The 20,214-nt window shown below is 42.2% G+C and overlaps 1 protein-coding gene and 1 pseudogene across 4 annotated transcripts in view; one reads left to right on the top strand and one right to left on the bottom strand.

Moving 5' to 3' along the window:
* Window positions 1–20,214, top strand: part of Adgre1 (adhesion G protein-coupled receptor E1) — a 155,562-nt gene that overhangs the window by 98,894 nt on the left and 36,454 nt on the right. For 3 of the 4 annotated variants that reach the window (XM_039083468.2, XM_039083467.2, NM_001007557.2), the window contains 4 exons: window positions 10,744–10,863; window positions 13,861–14,045; window positions 14,972–15,142; window positions 17,788–17,982. In XM_039083468.2, coding sequence (XP_038939396.1) covers window positions 10,744–10,863; window positions 13,861–14,045; window positions 14,972–15,142; window positions 17,788–17,982 — 671 coding nt within the window. The remainder of the gene's footprint in view (window positions 1–10,743; window positions 10,864–13,860; window positions 14,046–14,971; window positions 15,143–17,787; window positions 17,983–20,214) is intronic. The other variant, XM_006244280.5, reaches the window with a different exon arrangement.
* Window positions 12,941–13,500, bottom strand: LOC103690497 (U1 small nuclear ribonucleoprotein C pseudogene; annotated as a pseudogene).

Here is a 20,214-nt window from a genome sequence, read left to right on the forward strand (position 1 = left end):
TGGGTCTTCGATTCTGTTCCATTGGTCTATCTGTCTGTGTCTGTACCAGTACCATGCAGTTTTTATCACTGTTGCTCTGTAATACTGCTGGAGTTCAGGGATAGTGATTCCCTCTGAAGTCCTTTTATTGTTGAGGATAGTTTTAGCTATCCTGGGTTTTTTGTTATTCCAGATGAATTTGCAAGTTGTTCTGTCTAACTCTTTGAAGGATTGGATTGGTATTTTGATGGGGATTACATTGAATCTGTAGATCACTTTTGGTAAAATGGCCATTTTTACTATATTAATCCTGCTAATCCATGAGCATGCGAGATTTTTCCATCTTCTGAGGTCTTCTTCAATTTCTTTGTTCAGAGGCTTGAAGTTCTTATAATACAGATCTTTTACTTGCTTGGTTAAAGTCACACTGAGGTATTTTATATTATTTGGGACTATTATGAAGGGTGTCGTTTCCCTAATTTCTTTCTCGGCTTGTTTCTCTTTTGTGTAGAGGAAGGCTACTGATTTATTTGAGTTAATTTTATACCCAGCCACTTTGCTGAAGTTGTTTATCAGCTTTAGTAGTTCTCTGGTGGAACTTTTGGGATCACTTAAATATACTATCATATCATCTGCAAATAGTGATATTTTGACTTCTTCTTTTCCGATCTGTATCCCCTTGACCTCCTTTTGTTGTCTGATTGCTCTGGCTAGAACTTCAAGAACTATATTGAATAAGTAGGGAGAGAGTGGGCAGCCTTGTCTAGTCCCTGATTTTAGTGGGATTGCTTCAAGTTTCTCTCCATTTAGTTTAATGTTAGCAACTGGTTTGCTGTATATGGCTTTTACTATGTTCAGGTATGGGCCTTGAATTCCTATTCTTTCCAGGACTTTTATCATGAAGGGGTGTTAAATTTTGTCAAATGCTTTCTCAGTGTCTAATGAAATGATCATGTGGTTTTGTTCTTTCAGTTTGTTTATATAATGGATCACGTTGATGGTTTTCCGTATATTAAACCATCTCTGCATGCCTGGGATGAAGCCTACTTGGTCATGGTGGATGATTGTTTTGATGTGCTCTTGGATTCGGTTTGCCAGAATTTTGTTGAGTATTTTTGCGTCGATATTCATAAGGGAAATTGGTCTGAAGTTCTCTTTCTTTGTTGGGTCTTTGTGTGGTTTAGGTATAAGAGTAATTGTGGCTTCGTAGAAGGTATTCGGTAGTGATCCATCTGTTTCAATTTTGTGGAATAGTTTGGATAGTATTGGTATGAGGTCTTCTATGAAGGTCTGATAGAATACTGCAGTGAACCCCTCTGGACCTGGGCTCTTTTTGGTTGGGAGACCTTTAATGACTGCTAATTTCATTAGGAATTATGGGGTTGTTTAAATGGTTTATCTGTTCCTGATTTCACGTCGGTACCTGGTATCTGTCTAGAAAATTGTCCATTTCCTGAAGATTTTCAAGTTTTGTTGAATATAGGCTTTTGTATTAGGATCTGATGATTTTTTGAATTTCCTCTGATTCTGTGGTTATGTCTCCCTTTTCATTTCTGATTTTGTTAATTTGGACACACTCTCTGTGTCATCTCCTTAGTCTGGCTAAGGTTTTATCCAACTTGTTGATTTTCTCAAAGAATCAACTTTTGGTTCTGTTGATTCTTTGTATGGTCCTTTTTGTTTCTACCTGGTTGAGTTGGTGTCTGAGTTTGTTTATTTCCTGCCTTCTACTCCTCCTGGGTGTATTTGCTTCTTTTTGTTCTAGAGCTTTTATGTGTGCTGTCAAGTTGGTGATATATGCTCTCTCCTGTTTCTTTCTGCAGGCACTCAGAGCTATGAGTTTTCCTCTTAGCATGGCTTTCATTGTGTCTCATAAGTTTGCATATGTTGTATCTTCATTTTCATTAAGTTCTAAGAAGTTTTCAGTTTCTTTTCTTATTTCTTCCTTGACCAGATTATCATTGAGTAGAGCATTGTTCAACTTCCATGTATACGTGGGTTTTCTTCCCTTGTTGTTGAAGACCAGCTTTAGCCCATGGTGATCTGATAGGACGGATGGCATTTTTTTATCTTTCTGTATCTATTGAGGCCTGTTTTATGACCAATTATATGGTCAATTTTGGAGAAAGTACCATTAGGTGTTGAGAAGAAGGTATATCCTTTTGTTTTAGGATAGAATGTTCTATAAATATCTGTTAAGTCCATTTCGTTCATGACTTCTCTTAGTCTGTGTACGTCTCTGTTTAATTTCTGTTTCCATGACCTGTCCATTGATGAGAATGGGGTGTTGAAATCTCCTACTATTATTTTGTGAGGTGCAATGTGTGTTTTGAGCTTCAGTAAGGTTTCTTTTATGCATGTAGGTGCCCTTGTATTTGGAGCATAGATATTTAGGACTGATAGTTCATCTTGGTGGATTTTTCCTTTGATGAATATGAAGTGTCCTTCCTTATCTTTTTTGATGACTTTTTGTAGAAAATCGATTTTTTTCCGTATTAGAATGGCTACTCTAGCTTACTTCTTCAGACCATTTGCTTGGAAAGTTGTTTTCCAGCCTTCCACTCTGAGGTAGTGTCTGTCTTTGTCTCGGAGGTGTGTTTCTTGTAGGCAGCAGAATGCAGGGTCCTCACTGCATATCCAGTTTGTTAATCTGTGTCTTTTTATTGGGTAGTTGAGTCCATTGATGTTGAGAGATATTAAGTAATAGTGTTTGTTGCTTCCTTTTATATTCGTATTTGGATGTGAGATTATGTCTGTGTGCTTTTCTTGTCTTTGTTTTGTTGCCAAGACTATTAGTTTCTTGCTTTTTCTAGGGTGTAGCTTGCCTCCTTATGTTGGGCTTTACCATTTATTATCCTTTGTAGTGCTGGATTTGTAAAAAGATATTGTGTAATTTGGTTTTGTCATGGAATACCTTGGTTTCTCCATCTATGTTAATTGAGAGTTTTGCTGGATACAGTAACCTGTGCTGGCATGTGTGTTCTCTTAGGGTCTGTATGACATCTGTCCAGGATCTTCTGGCTTTCATAGTCTCTGACGAGAAGTCTGGTGTGATTCTGATAGGTCTGCCTTTATATGTTACTTGACTTTTTCCCTTACTGCTTTTAATATTCTTTCTGTGTTTTGTGCATTTGGTCTTTTGACTATTAGTGACAGGAGGAGTTTCTTTTCTGGTCCAATCTATTTGGAGTTCTGTAGGCTTCTTGTATGTTTATGGGCATTTCTTTCTTTAGGTTAGGGAAGTTTTCTTCTATTATTTTCTGAAGATATTTACTGGTCCTTTGAGCTGGGATTCTTCACTTCCTTCTTTACCTCTTATCCCTAGGTTTGATCTTCTCATTGAGTCCTGGATTTCCTGTATGTTTTTGACTAGTAGCTTTTTCCGTTTTACATTATCTTTGACAGTTGTGTCGATGATTTCTGTGGAATCTTCTGCTCCTGAGATTCTCTCTTCTATCTCTTTTATTTGTTGTTGATGCTTGCATCTAGGACTCCTTGTGTCTTCCTTTTGTTTTCTATATCCAGGGTTGTCTCCCTTTGTGCTTTCTTTATTGCTTCTATTTCCATTTTTAATTCCTTTACCTGTTTGATTGTGTTTTCCTGGAATTCTTCAAGGGATTTTTGTGATTTCTCTCTGTAGTCTTCTACTTGTTTATTTATGTTTTCCTGCGTTTCTCTATGGGAGTTCTTTATGTCTTTCTTGAAGTCCTCCAGCATCATGATCAAATGTGATTTTAAATCTAGGTCTTGCTTTTCTGGTGTGTTTGAATATTCAGTGTTTGCTTTGGTGGGAGAATTGGACTCCGGCGATGCCATGTAGTCTTGGTTTCTGTTGCTTGGCTTCCTGTGCTTGCCTCTCACCATCGGGTTGTCTCTGGTGTTACCTTTTCCTGCTAACTGTGACAGTGGCTAAGCCATGCTATAGGCCTGTGTGTCAGGAATGCTGTAGACCTGTTTTCCTGTTTTCTTTCAGCCAGTTATGGGAACAGAGTGTTCTGCTTTCAGGCGTGTAGTCTTTCCTGTCTACTGGTCTTCAGCTGTTCCTGTGGGCATGTGTCCTGAGTCCACCAGGCAGGTTGCTTGGAGCAGAAAAGTTGGTCTTACCTGTAGTCCCGAGGCTCAACTTCCTCCTAGTGGGCTCCTTTTGAGCTCTTCGTGTAGGTAGCAACCAGAAAGGACTGTTCCGCCTTTTCCAGGGCCTCCCGTGCATGGGGTCCCAGATGGCATTAGGTGTTTTCTTCTGGAGTCAGAAATGTGGGCAGAGTGTAGTCTCTTCTGCCTTCCCAGGCGTGTCTGTGCCTCTGAAGTTTTAGCTCTCTCTCCCACAGGATTTGGGTGTAGTGAGCTTTTGACAGGGCCCCTTCAGGTCAGGGAGGTGTCTGGACTGCAGGGGACCTGCTGCTTGAGTGTCCCTATCTCCCTGTTCCCAGAGGCCCTATACAGTTTCCTTTGGGCCAGGGATGTGGGCAAGGGTGGGCAATATTGTTGGTCTCTCCTGCTCTGCAGCCTCAGGAATGCCTGCCTGTTGTGGCGGGTTTGGGAGCAGGGCTCTCTTCTATCTCTTTTATTCTGTTTGTGATGCTTGCATCTATGACTCCTGATCACTTTCCTAGGTTTTCTATCTCCAGGGTTGTCTCCCTTTGTGCTTTCTTTATTGTTTCTATTTCCATTTTAAATCCTGGACAGTTTTTTTCAATTCCTTTATCTGTTTGTTTGTTTTTTCCTGTAATTCTATAAGGGATTTTTGTGTCTCCTCTTTAAGGGCTTCTACTTGTTTACTTGTGTTGTCTTGTATTTCTTTAAGGGAGTTATTTATGTCCTTCTTAATGTTCTCCATCCTCATCATAAAATGTGATTTAAAATCTAAATCTTGCTTTTCCGGTGGGTTTGGATATCCAGTATTTGCTTTGGTAGGAGAACTGGCCTCTGATGATGCAGAGTAGTCTTGGTTTTTGTTGCTTAGTTTCCTGCACTTGCCTCTTGACATCAGGTTGTCTTTGGTATTAGCTTGTCTTGATGTTTCTGACAGTGATTTGAACTTCCTGTAGGCCTGTGTGTTAGCACTTCTGTTTTCCTGTTTTCTTTCAGCCAGTCTGGGAACAGAGTGCTCTGCTCTCAGGTGTATAGCTGCTCCTGGTGACTGTCTTTCAGCTCTAGGCACAGGCAGGAACCAGGAGGTTCCTGCCCTTGAATGCTCCTAGGTCCCTGCGCCCAGGGGGCACAGATGGCACTAGGAGATTCCCTCTTGGTTCTGGAATGTGGGCAGAAGGTAGTCTCCTCTGATTTCTCAGGAGTGTCCACCCTTCTGAGGGTACAGCTCTCTCCCTCGTGGGATTTGGGTGCAGGGAACTGTTTGACTGGTTCAGTTCAATTCTGGGCTCAGACTGAAACGACAGGTACCTGCTGCTGACTGCTCCTATATTCCTGTGTCCAGAGGCACTATGCAGTTTCCTCTTGGGTCATGGATATGGACAAAGGTGGGCAGAAGTGGTAGTCTGTCTTGCGGTCTCAGGATGATCTGCACTTCTGGGTGTTCAACTCTCTCCTCCACGGATTTAGGAGCCTGTGTTTTCTTTATTGTATCTATTTTCCTTTTCAGTTCTTGGACACTTTTATTTATCCTTCACCTGTTTGATTTCATTTTCTTGTAGTTCTTTAAATTTATTTGCTTTCTTTTTTAATGTCTCCCCATAGTTTACTATATTTTTGCATAGTATTAAGGGATTTTTCCATACATACTGTAAAGGGCTCTCTCATTTTTTAAGACTGAATTTAATATCCTCTTTTTGTGCTTTGGTGTCATTAGGATATCCAGAGTTTGTTATAGCAAGATAGCTGGTCTTTGGTGATGTCTTATTGCCCTAGTCTTTTGATTATGTTTTCTTAGCTGTAGGCATCTGGTTTCCCTGGTATTGGCTGGATGATTCTGATGGCATTAGGACTTCTCAGGAAGGTGGTTTGGGGGCTGTGGACCAGACAGTGGAGGTCAGTGTACCTGAATTTGCAGTCTGTGTCATTGGCAGACCCTACTCTGCAGGCTGTGTCTTTGGCAGACCCTATTCTGTAGGCTGCATCCCAGTCAAATCCAAAATGGATTGCCAGTGGCTCCTATGCTGCAGGATGTGTCTTAGGTGAATTGGCTGGGATGGCAGACAGATATGACTCTGCAGGCTGTCCACAGTGGACTAACTGTGATGGTGAGAGGATCCGAGTAGAATGGGATTGGTCAAGGCAGGGTTCTAAGATGGTTAGTTTTGGGAACCTCAAAGACTTCCACAGGGAGGCAGGACAATCTTGGGCTCTGTCATGTTTCTTCTTGATCAAGGAGTAAGCCCACAGCTAGGCAATGGGGTTCAGTGGACCAAGTGCCACTCACCTCTGTAGGTTGTCTCAAGCAGATCAACTGGAATGGTGGACAGATCTGACTAGGATGGGTAGTTGGACAGCATTCTAAACTGGTTAGTTTTGGGGCCCCTGAAGCTTTCCACAGGGAGGCAGGGTGCTCTTGGGGTTCTGCAAAACTTTTCTAGATAGAATAGCATGCCCAGAACTAGACAAAATAGACAAAATTGAGAAATACATGCTATTTTACTGCAGAAAGTCTTGGAGCAGTTTGTTACTGCAGCATGGATCCTTTCCTGACTCATACATGCTGAGCACTTCGGGATATTGGGTGCCACCATTGATCTTTGTATGTAATTCCCACTCCAGTTAATAGCTCTTGTATCCATTAATCCCACAAACACCAGAGATCTTTTCTAATTGCTGCTCTGACCAAGCCTGACCAAGGCATAAGAATGTATACAGCATTTTATCAGCTTTGGGAATTTAGGAATCTGATGCATGTGATATAGACATAATGTTATCAGGAAAAATCCCACAAATGAAGAAAATTAAGGAGAACAAAGTTATTTTATGTAGTATGATCTAAATAGTAGGGACTATTATCAGGGCAGTGTGGCGGTAAATTGTGATTGCGTTGAAAGATACCTGGGAGACTGGTAAAGCATACTTCTTGATGTATCTGTCAGGGGATCTCCAGAGATATCTTGGTTTGTGGACAGTGATGGATGGGAAGGTTGCCTTTTAGCAAAGGTGGGGCTGCATAGCAGATGACAGAACCCACTGGGTCAGACAAGAGACGGAAGAATCAACTTCTTCCATCAATGTAGGCCTACTTTCTCCCTCTCTTCCTTTGCTTCATGGATGCCATGATGGATGGAGCCCTCTGAAGCCAATGTTTCCGGTTGTAAGCTGTTTCTCTCAGATATTTGTCACATGACTAATACAGGATTGTATCTTAGGGATGGCAACAACATACATGCAGGAAGTGTATTTTATTCATCTCAAAATGTAGCCTCTGTTTGCCTGAAACTCACTGTGAAGACCAGGCTGGCCTCAAACTCATTGAGATCTTCCTGCTTCAGCCTCCTGCATGCTGCAATTTAAGACACAAGCCACCACACCAAGCAAGAAGAGGGCTCTCCAATGTAGCTGATGAGTATAAGGAACAGTGACAAGGCCAGCATTACTAAAGTAGAATTTTAAATGACAGTTCTTTTTTTTCATTTTTTATTGGATTTTTTTAAATCTATACTTCAAATATTATCCCTCTTCCCGGTTGTGAAATAAAAATTCTATAAAGGAAACAGCCACAGGGAAAGAGTGAGAGGGTGCTGAAGGTTTTGTTGAAGTGAGATGTCAGGGTAAGCACTAGAGAACATGGGGGCAGGAATGGTGTTTGACTCACTTTGACAACAGTATTGACTTTTGGCACCGCTGTGTGTCAGTCAGCATTTTGTTACTGTAACAAATTCTTGAGACAAATAAACTCTTCAAATGGAAAGGTTTGATTATGACACTTACTTTCAGAGGTTTCAACCATGGTTGCTTGGGATCCACTGCTTTCTGTCTGTGGAGACACAGTACCTTATACTAGGAGCATGCATTGAAGAGGGATCTAGCCTCATGGTTATAGAGGATAGTGAGAATGTGTTCAAGAGCAATAGCCCCTCAAAAGGTTCCACCAATGACTCAACTTTGTCCTAGACTCACATCTTAAAATTTATACCACTTATCACTGGTGTCACAAGTGGGTAACCAAACATTCAATACAATGATTCTTAGGGGATATTCTATATTCAAGCTGTAGAAATTGACTTCAATTCTATTGCTTTCAGATGCATGCCCTTAAAATGTGAAAGCCCATCTCTCTTTCTCCCTTTCCCTCTCTCTGTGCCCTTTCTCTCTCCTCCTTTCTCCCTCTCTTATCTCTCTCCTGCTCCTTTCTTCCTCCCTCTTTTCCTATTCTATCTTTGTATTCATTTACATTGAGGTATAAATGCATATATGTGCATGCATATGGAGACCAGAAGACATGCTAGGCTTTAATTTCTCCCAGGTGCCATTCACTTGTTTCTTTGTAGCAGGGCCTCTCCATGCCCTGAAATATGCTCTGTGGCTTAAGATGTCCAATAAGGCCCAGAAGTGGAATTGCAATTGTGTATCACCATTCCTAAATTTGTCATATATGTGTATTCTGGGAATGGAAACCAGGTCTCCATGCTTCAAGGTGAGCACGTTGCCTGGTGAGCTATGGTTCTAGATGGAAAATCTCACTTCCGAATCTACAGATAGGATTCTTACTGTTTTGTGATAATGTCTGTAATTAGTGAATTGTCCTGTGTAAGATCACTGAGGTGCCAGCTCAGAGGTGGGACTCTTCACTTCAGCCACAAACATGATTGTTTTAGAGTGCCTCCAGGACCCCTTTGTCTAGGGGTGGGATGGTCCCCCAGCCCTGTGAGGAGAAAGGAGAATTAAAAAGAAACAGCCAGAGAGTAGAAGACTATACCTTGGGAACAGTTATGCCTACTGTGAAAATATTATTTCTTAAATAGGGCTAGAAGGTGAAGCATTCCCAGGCACGTTCCAAGTTAGTAACTCAATTACTGTTTAACCTGTGATATAATGATGTTTGTGGTGGGAATGGTCAAGGGACAGTCTTGGAAAGGAGAAGATTGCTTCCATGGTTGTCCTCTCTGATGTTTGGGATTCCAGTTGTATGTTTTGTCATCAGGCCTCCAGTGTTCATTTCTGTTGATGGTGGAAGTGTCCAGTCTGGTCTCCTCTATGTTTCTGCTTATTGTTTTATTATTTTATGACAGACTGATTCACACTTAATAATCCCACTTACTCAAAAACCCAAGCACAGCTATGGTGGATGTCCTCCCCAGGGAACACTCCCTGTCATCTCTCAGTGATAAAGTGTTTCTCCACGATTAACTGTTTTTCCATTATCTCTTTTATTTTCAACTGTTTATTTGCATATTTTACTTTTAAAGATATGGTTTTTATTATTTAAAATTATGTGTTTCTGTGTGTCTCTGTGTGAGTATATAACCTGAGTGCAGGAGCCTGTGGCAGCCAGAAGAGGGCATTGGATTCCCTGGAGTTAACATGTTTTGTGGCCCACCTGACATGGGTGCTGGGAACTGAACTTGGGTCTCCTGCAAGAGCAGCAAATACTCTTAACCATTGAACTAGTCCCTGTGCATCTTATTTATTTATTTATTTATTTATTTATTTATTTATTTACATTTTGACTACAGTTTCCCCTTCCTCCTCTCCTCCCAGGCTTCTTTAGCTCACCTTCATCTCTTTTCCATTCCCCATCCACTCTTCCTCCCTTTCTCTTCAGACAAGGGGAAGCCTCTCTGAACACCAATCATCCTTAGCATATCAAGTTGCAGTAAGACTAGGTACCTCCTCTCCTATTGAGGCAACCCAGTAGGAGGAAGGGGTCCCAAAAACAGACAACAGAGTCCAAGCCAGTCCCTGCTCCTACTGTTAGTAGTTCAAGCTACACAGCTGTAATGTATGTGCAGAGGGTTTAGGTCAGTCACATGTTGGTGGTTCAGTCTTTGTGAGCCCTTATAAGCCCAGGTTAGTTAATTCTGTGGGTTTTATTGTGGTGTCCTTGACCCTTCAAACTTCTACAATCCTTCCTTCTCCTCTTCTTCAGGATTCCCTAAGCTCTGCCTAAAGTTTGACTGTGGGTCTCTGCACCTATTTCCATCAGTTTCTGGGTGAAGCCTCTCTGATGGCAATTGATCTGTGTACCAATCTATGAGTACAACAGAATATTATTAGGGATCATTTCATTGACTTGCTTTGCCAGTTGTGTTTGGTTCTTTCCTAGGTCTCTGGGTTATTCAGCATCTGGTTCCTGGCCCTCCAGGCAGTGTTAGGGGTGGGCTCTCTTTCATGGCATTGGTCACAACCTAGAACAGTCAGTGGTTGGTCACTCTCACAATTTCTGTGTTACTTTTACCCCAGCATATTGTCTAGGCAGGACAAATTGTAGGCCAAAGGTTTTGTGGCTGGGTTGGTCCCTCCAATAGAGGTCCTTCCTGGTTATTAGTGATGGCTGATTCAGGCTTATCTCCCATTGCTGGGAGTTTTTCCCTCATAGATTTTATGTGAGTTCTCATTGCACTAGGTTTCTAGCTCATCCAAGATATAACCTCCCCTTTCCACTTTTCTCTCCCAGTTCTCTCTTCCTCTCACGTCATCCCTCCTGCTCCCATAATCCCCTTCTCCTGTCCGCTCATGATGCATATTTTATGTTTTCTTTGAAGTGAGATTCATTTGCCCTTGAGTCATCCTTGTTACTTAGCTTATTTGATTTCTTAGACTAAAACCAAATTCAATATGCATATACTTTCTGTGTGTCTTAACAAAAGCAACCCCCTTTACTTTCAGAAATTGAAAGCAAAGTCATCAATGAAGAATGCAATGAGGAGAATGTGTCCATTAACTTGAAAGCCAGAGGGGACAAGATGGATGTTGGCTGTTTCATAATCAAAGAATCAGAATCTACAGGTACAGAGCCACCTTGATAGTAAACCTACTGGGCTTGCTGATCATTGCAAGGCAGTTGTGGGTGGTAGAGGGCTGATGAGAGAGAGTTTCTACCTGCTGGGGATGCTGAATATTAAAAGTGAACGTTAAGATCAAGATACTGGAGCATGGCCTGTCACCAGTAGGGTGTAGCCACCAGCTATGTGTGACTGTCTTGGGTTCTGATGATCCACCCACCCAGTCCATTCTATTGTAAGGCTTTTTACTGAGTTCTAAAATTTGATTTTTTGAGCTTATCATTCTGTGAATCTCCCTTCCTGTGTTCAGCTCTAGGCTGTATTTTTTCATAGCTAGAGAGAGTGGTTTGTGGACTTGGCAGTTGTGGCTTTTGTGTGTGTGTTTTTTAAATCAAGGCTGGATTCAAGTTTCTTCTTGTAGTTCTGGCTCTCTTAGAACTACCCATATTTACAGGCTGGCCTTGAACTCACATCTGCTTCTTCCTCCAAGCTGAGGGGCTGTTGGCAGCTGATGGGTGCTGGGGAGGGAGAATCAGTTTTCTTCAGCGATATGGTCTGGGGTAAAATGTCCAGGTTCCAGCAGATGGCTCTATGTACAGGCAAGATGGACTCTGTGGGTTAGAATCTCTCGCTCCTTCTATCCTGTCCTTTATTTCTTTCCCTTTCTCCCCCTCTCCTCCCTTTCTTTCCTTTTCTGAGTAAGCTCTGTGCTGGTTAGTTTTTAAATACCAAGTCAACACAACCTAGAATAATTTGGAAAGAGTGTTAGTGAAGGACTTACTAGATAAGGATGGCCTGTGGATGTGTCTGTGGATATCTGTCTTACATTAGTTAATGTGGGAAGATTTGGCCCTGGGTGGCACCATTCTCTGGACTATGTGAATAGAGGAAGCAAGCTCAGTAGTGCAGAGAGCAAAGAAGCAAAAATACACACTCTCTTTTTGCTCTTGACTGTAGATGTGATGTGACTAGTGGCTTGAATTCCTGCTCTGACAAATTTTAAATACTAGGGAGTTAATTAACACAACAGAAAGTAGATTAAGTGGGTGTGTGAGAGAGAGAGTGAGAGAGAAATTTTAGGTGTCTTTACATCTATCTATCTATCTATCTATCTATCTATCTATCTATCTATCTATCAATCATCTATCTATCTATCTATCTATCTATCTATCTATCTATCTATCTATCTATCTATCTATCATCTATCTACCTATCTACTTATCCATATCTATCTATCATCTATCTATCTATCTATCTATCTATCTATCTATCTATCTATCTATCTATCTATTATCTATCTAGCTATCTAGCTATCTATCTGTTTTTATGTGTGTGTATGTGTGTGTGCATGTGTGTATGTGTATGAACATGCATTTGCATGTGCATGTATGCACACACACATACCAAGGTAGGTACACAAATGGCAGTTACATGACAACTTTTAGGAGTCAGTTTGGTTCCCTTTTCTGTGTGGGGACTGTACGGAACTCAGGTCTTCTGGGTTGGTGACAAACACTTTTCCCTGATGAGCCATATTTCCAGTGCCAGGTGTCTTTACAATGGCTGTGTGTGTGATTCTGTGGCTCCTAAGTTACGTTGCTTATTGGTGTCATTTGCATACAATTTATGGTGTATGATACTAGGTGTCAAGCATGAGCCCTCATACATACCAGGCTAACTCTCTCCTAAGCTCCCATCCCTAACATGAGATTTACAGATGATGCTGAGCTGAAGTTTAAGCTCATTTTAAAATTTGAGAAAAATCATGAGGTCTGCTTCCTCACTTTTCAGAAACGACTCCCTTTGTATGTAAAATCATATGGTGGCTTCACAAGCTGTACTGTTTATATCAGGGAGGAGTGAAGAGTGTAGATGGGTAAAGGTATAAACTTTCTGTCCTTAAGTTACTGAGCTCTGTTGGTATTTCTAGTGCCCTCTTTGAGGTGGCTCCAGCAAACATGTCTCTTTGTGTATTTTTTGACAGTTTATTTTCACATTTCACAATATATGTAAAAAAACTGTATCACTTCTCCCTCCAAAAGAATTTTCTCTGTTAGGAAGGGAAGTTCCTTGCCATGCATCTAGTAAACACCCAGGCTCAGCACCAAGATTTCCTGGTGAAACAGAACAAGAAATACAAATGATAAAGAGCCTTTCTGCTCTTCTCTCTTTGGCTGAGCCATGCGAGGCCATGTGGGCATCATGATAGGGTGGGCAGGGAGTCTCATTATTGGAGGCCCGGGCATCATGGGCATGTGGCCTCCCAGGGGTGGTCTCATCCCAGGAGCTGATCCCACAGACATTATCCCAGGAGGAGGAGGGTCTATCATTGGCATCACGGGAGGGCATTCCATATGGGGTGCAGCCATCATGCCAGGCCGAGGAGGACCCGAGAGACTGGGTGGAGGTAGAATCAAGGTCCACAAAGGTAGAGGAGCAGAGAATGGAGCTGGAGTTATCTTTTCTTGTTGAAATGCAGCCATTGTTTTGTCAGTCAGGCTCTGGGCCCGCTCTTCCATTCACTTCTGGTAACAGCCTTTCACATTCTCTTGTGTTTTGGACCACTGCAGTATGTCTTCCTCATAGATGGAGAACCATAGGTAAGATAAATATCACAGTAGTCACAATAAAACTTAGGCATGTTGCTCCACAGGCCATTAGCTACCCTTGTCATTACTGCCAGGAGCTGGTGTTTGGTGCATTAGGCCAGGTTTTCTGATTCTCAGTGAGCAGGAACAACAGCCTGGAGATTGGGTGGGGTTTCTTTTCTTTCCTATGTCTCCTCTTTCCCTGGTCTTCCAACCCTGCCTCAGCTGATATGGAAATTCTTGGTTATTTAAGTCCTTAGAGTAAACTGGGGAGAGTCTGTGTACATGTCAAATGTGCTGTATATTTATGCATATGTTGCTTTGTGATTCCATATTTCCTGTGTGTACATGTGCTATCTATAATATCTATGGAACAATTTCCCCCTCTTTATTTTTATTTTGGGAACACACAGGGACCCCAGGAGTGGCTTTTGTCTCCTTTGCACACATGGACTCAGTTTTAGATGAGCGCTTCTTTGAAGATGGTCAGGCCTCCTGGAAACTGAGGATGAATTCCCATGTTGTTGGTGGCACTGTAACCGGGGAGAGGAAGGAGGACTTCTCCAAGCCTATCGTCTATACCCTCCAGCACATCCAGGTTTGTACAGTGTCTTTTGAGACCTCTGACTGTATATGGAGGAGTCTTGTTACCCAGAATGCTCTTGCCTATTTAAGAAATGATTGTTTTCTTTTCAAATGATCACAAATTTGGGTGCAAGAAATGCATTCACATTTTTCCTTTACTAAGAGAGATGCTGTGTGTCCTTTTCTAAGTTTCCTCAGTAGTGACCCACTACAGCCCATAATGCAACAAGTGTTCATGCTTGAATGTATGCATTTGTGCCAGTGTGTATGTGGTATCTAAAGATTAATGTTAGATGGTTTTATTGCTCTCATTTTATTTTTTAAAGACTTATTTTTATTATTTATAATTATGTGTATTCTTGCCTGTGGGTATGTGCATTCAAGTGCATGTGCACATGGAGTCCAGAAACATCAGATCTGATGAAGCTGGAGTTACAAGTGGTTGTGAGCCACCTCATATGGATACTGGGGACCAAACTCAGCTCTTCCAGAAGAGTAGCAAATGCTACTAACCACAGAGCAATATACCTTGCCTCCTCAGTTTTTGAGACCAACTCTATTGCAGGACCAAGAGCTTGTTGATTCAGCCAGGCTGTCTGGTTAGCAGGTCACATAAACTCTTCTCTTTCTACCTTCCAAGGCTATGATACCAGGCCTATGATGGCACCTGCAGCTTTTAAAATGTGTGTGCTGGGTAGTTGAACAGTTCTTCATACACATACAGCATGGGCTTTTGTCTGCTGAGCTCTCTTCCCAGTTCTGAAAGATTTCTTGAAGTAATAACAGTAGTTTAACACCAGATCAAGCACCACTACAGGCTGAAATACAGTCAGTTTTTCCATTTCCTGAGTCTCTAGTCCCAGACGGATCTCAAGTCTGGTCACATTGAACCCATTCCAGTGTGGAGTTCTTAGGATCCTGGGGCTTTTGATCTTTCAGCCAAAGCAGAAGTCTGAGAGGTCTATATGTGTCTCCTGGAACACCGATGTGGAGGATGGGAGATGGACACCCTCGGGCTGTGAGACTGTAGAAGCATCTGAGACACACACAGTCTGCAGCTGTAACCGGATGACAAATTTGGCCATCATCATGGCTTCTGGGGAGCTTACAGTGAGTATTAGTAAATCATTCTTGTGTCCCTGAGCATCTTTCCTGAAACCTAGTGGAGCTGATTGACAGAACATCTTTTGTGTCTCCCCATGGTCTTGGGTATTACAGAGGTAGCCATAAAGGGAGAGGGATGTAGGTCACACCTCCATGGTTAATAAATTCATTATGTGGTTAGAAAGCTATGACACTGAAGTACAAAATCAGACATAATAACCCTGCATTATTCAGATTTTCTAAGAGAAAGAGAAACAAAAGAATGAACGCTTGTTAGAGGAATTTTTTGAGGTTGGCTTGTGTAATATGATGTGCACATTCCAACAATGGCTGCCTTCACATTAGAGTGGCCGAGAACCCAGTAAACATCAGTATCAGGAGCTGGATATCTCAGCAGCCTCACTCTGGCACCAACAGTCCACATTGGAAACCCGAAGAATCTGGATCTGGAATCAGCCAAGGAGCTACAATATTAGAACAGTTGAACTTGCCAGCAAGATGTGAAGGCAACGAGGCAAAAAAGCAAAGATTTTCTCTTCTGCCTTTTTTTTTTTTTTTGGTCTAGGCTGCTACTCAAATATAGGCTGGGTCTTCCCACTTCAAATAACCTGATCAATAACATTTCTCAAGGGTGTGCCTGATAGCTGATCTCTTAGTAGATTTCTGATTTAACTAAGTTGACCAACAAAATGAACTGTCACAGACTATAATCAAACATACCCAATATATTTCACAGGTATCGTTTAATGAGAAATTTAATGATTTCCTCCACTAATGAGGAATTTAATGATCTAGGACTTGTTGCTTGAAGCTAATTGTTTATTTGTCAGTTTCAAATTTCATGGGACAGAAGACTGATGCTCAGTAACATATCTCATCATGTAGTTTGTGACTCATGGAGGTAGGACCTGGACCTTGAGATAGCCTGGCCCCTTACTATTAAACTGTAGACATCAGCCAGAAATTGAGTTGTAGGAATTCCTATATGCCAGTAAAGGTAGATAATACACTAACATCACTCAGTATTCATCCCCACCCTCAAAGGATGCTCTACACTCCATTACTGCAGAGAACATCTACAAATTATAATTCCTAGAATCCCTTGCGATTAGGTCAAAGGTATAGTGTAGAGTCTCCATTGAGATATATCCAAAACAGGGTCCATGAAGCAAGCGCAGATGAGTGTATTGACTTAATCAAGAGTAAATGTTCCTTAATGGGTGTGGAAAGTGTCCTTGGCTAATGCAATAGGGACAAGGGCAGTCCCTACTACGGAAGTACCAAGCATCTTATAGACGAATGTATAGCTTGGTACTTGCACTGGGACAACAGGGAAAGAACCTTTCAGGTTCTGTGTGGGTCACTTTTTCTTGGATAAGCCACTCTACCCCTTTGAGTGGAGTCTAACTTTCTCATGTTAAAGAAGCAAGAATAAAAAACTAACACATAGTTAATACTACAGGACACAGTTATAAGTACGCATATGCATTTACTGTAATCTTACAGAAATGACTATGTAAAGCAGCTATGGGCTGGGGATATGGCTGACTCTGTAAAGTGCTTGCCATGTGACATAGAGTTTATTCTCTAGCACTCATGTCAAAAAGCCATTGGATGGTGACAAAGGCTTAAAATCTCTCCAGTTGGGGAGGCAGAGACAAGTAGATCTGGGAATTCACTGGTGAGCTCCAGGACAATGAGAGATCTCATGGCTAATATTCCTTATTGTGGCCCATGAAGTTGTCCTCTGTTCTTTACATGCATGTGTACACAAGTGTACCTGCACACACATATGTGTGGACATACAGATATGCACAGTCCTATTTTACTGATTAGCAAATAGACATTTATGTCCCATCATAATTCATATGACTGGGAGATGACAAAATTGTGGGCAGTTTTTTTAAAACAGTCTATGACAGTGTTACGTAGAGGACCATGTGATCTACTGGTTGGCATTTTTAACACAGAGAAGGCACCATGAATTTTAAACTATCCATTAATGAAAAGTACAGGGAAAGGACTGTTACTTCGATTTAAATGGAAATGTCTCAGATATCAGCAACTCCGTTAGTGCTCAGCTCCAGAGGCAGACATCACTTCAGATATTTAGAGGAATGAGGGATTTAACAGAGGCAATCGTGCACTCACAAAACCTTTAGAAAGAGATGGAGGGGCTTCAGGGTCATCCTTCTCTCACAGCTCACTTTAAAAGGCCCAGATTTGCTGGTGTCATTTGTGTTCTATTCTTGGGCAAGGGGAAGTTTGGCCACAACTCATCTGACCTATAGGTGACTGGTAGTTTACTTTTTTCTGCCTTCCCAGATGACTGTATATATATTTCAGAAAGAATCTATACTACACCCAAAAGGGTATAGTACCCACTCTCTGACAAGGGATTCTGGGAAACGTAGTTTGTAGATGTCCTCTGTAGGAAGGCCAAGAAAATACTGGAGGTTGTGTGTGAGTACTCAGGGATGCTAGCATATTGCTCAGAATGTCTTGAATAACATTCAGATTATTCTGAGACTAGGGGATAGAAGTCTTGAGACTTTCAGGAGGTCTGGGTAAGGTGTTACCTTTTTTTTTTCTGGTGCTGGGGGGGATTTTAGTTCCATTGTGAGGTTAACAATTGTTCTCCTTCCTGATAGATGGAATTTTCCTTGTATATCATCAGCTATGTGGGTACAGTCATCTCTCTGGTATGTCTCGCCTTGGCCATAGCCACCTTCCTGTTGTTTCGTGCAGTTCAGAACCACAACACCTACCTGCACCTGCACCTTTGTGTGTGTCTCTTCTTGGCCAAGATTCTCTTCCTCACCGGTATAGACAAGACTGACAACCAGGTTTGTGACCCTTGGGCTGTGCCCCTATCCAGCCGAACAATCTGCCCATGTTCCTTTGCTCATCACTATCTAGTTCCCTCTCCAGAGTCTTTTCATAGTGTCCCCTGACAGTGTCCTAGTTTTCTCTCTGTTGCTGTAATAAACAATATTACAAAAGCAGCTTGGGCAAGAAAGGCATTCTTTTAGCCTACACTTTCATGTCACAGTTCAGCAAGGCAGGAACTAAAGTAGGGACCATGAGGGAATGCTGCTTTCTGGCATTCTCCTCTTGCCTTACTCAGCCTGCTTCCTTATATAGTGTAGGACTACCAGCCCAGGGATAGTGTTGCCCATGAAGAACTGAGTCCTTCCGTCTCAATGCTCCATACCCCTACCTACAGGTCAAACTATTTTTTTTTTCATTCTTTTTATTGGATATTTTCTTTATTTACATTTCAAATGTTATCCCCTTTCTTGGTTTTCCTCCAGAACCCCACTATCCCATTCCCCTCCCCCTGCTTCTATGAGGGTGCTCCGTAACCACCTACCAACTCCCTCCCATATCCCTGCCCTGGCATTCCCTTACACTGGGCATTCAGCCTTCACAGGACCAAGGGACTCTCCTCCCATTGATGCCCGACAAGGGCTTCCTCTGCTACATATGCAGCTGGAGCCATGGGTCCCTGCATGTGTACTCTTTTGTTGGTGATTTAGTCCCTGGGAGCTCTAGGGTGTCTGGTTTGTTCATACCCCTTCAGCTCTTTCAGTCCTTTGTCTAACTCTTTCTTTGGGGACCACATGCTCAGTCCAGTGGTTGGCTGTGAGCATCTGCCTCTGTATTTGTCAGGCTCTGGCAGAACCAATCAGGAGACAGCCCAGGCTCCTGCCAGCAAGCACTTCTTGGTAGTGTCTGGGTTTGGTGACTCTATATGGGATGGATCCTTAGATGGGACAGTCTCAGGATGACCTTTCCTTAAGTCTCTGCTCTACTCTTTGTCCCTATATTTCCTCCCTTGAGTATTTTGTCCCTCCTTCTTTTTTCCTTTTTTTATTGGATATTTTATGTATTTACAATTCAAATGTTATTCCCTTTACTCCCTCTCCCATTCCTTTCCTCCCTTCTACCTGCTTCTATGAAGATGCTACCACCCCCACCCATCCACTCCCACCTCAACGCCCTGGCATTCCCCTACATGGGGGGAAATGAGTCTTCACAAGACCAAGGCTTCTACTCCAATTGATGCCAGAAAATGCCATCTTCTACTACATATATGACTGGGCCATGGGTTCCTCCATGTATACACATTATTGGTGGTTTAGAACCTGTGAGCTCTGGGGGTGGGGTGCAGTCTAGTTTGTTGATATTGTTGTTCTTCTTATGGAGTTTCAAACACCTTTAGCTCTTACAGTCCTTTCTTTAATTCCTCCACTGGGGTCCCTGTGCTCAGACCAATGGTTAGCTGCAAGCATCCTCATCTGTATCAGTAGGGCTCTGGGAGAGCCTCTCAGGAGACATCCATATTAGGTTCCTGTCAGCAAGCACTTCTTGGCATTAGCAATAGTGACTGGGTTAGTGGTTGCATATGGAATGAATCCCCAGGTGGGGCAGTCTCTGGATGACCTTTTCTCCAGCCCCTACTCCACCCTTTGTCTCTGTATTTCCTCCCTTGGGTATTTCCTTCCCCTTTCTAAGAAGGACTGAAATATCCACACTTAGTTCTTCCTTCTTCTTAAGCTTTATGTGGTTTGTGAATTTTATCTTGGGTATTTCAAGATTTTGGGCTGGTATCAACTTATCAGTGAGTGCATACCATGTGTGTTCTTTTGTGAATGGATTACCATTCAGTATGATATTTTCTAGTTCCATCCATTTGCCTAAGAATTTTATGTAGTCACTGTTTTTAATAGCTGAGTAGTATGCCATTGTGCAAATGTACATTTTCTGTATCCATACTTCAGTTCAAGGACATCTGGGTTCTTTCCAGCTTCTGGCTATTATAAATAGGGTTGCTATGAATACAGTGGAGCATGTGTCCTTGTTATATGTTGGAGTATCTTTTGGGTTTATGCCCAGGAGAGGTATAGCTGGGTCCTCTGGTAGTACTAGGTCCAGTTTTCTGAGGAACCTCCAGACTGATTTCCAGAGTGGTTGTACCGGTCTGCAATCCCACCAACAATGGAGGAGTGTTCCTCTTTCTCCACATCCTCGCCAGCATCTGCTGCCACCTGATCTTAGCTGTTCTGACTGGTGAG

Source organism: Rattus norvegicus, chromosome 9 (genome assembly GCF_036323735.1).
Source record: "Rattus norvegicus strain BN/NHsdMcwi chromosome 9, GRCr8, whole genome shotgun sequence".
Taxonomy (NCBI): domain Eukaryota; kingdom Metazoa; phylum Chordata; class Mammalia; order Rodentia; family Muridae; genus Rattus; species Rattus norvegicus.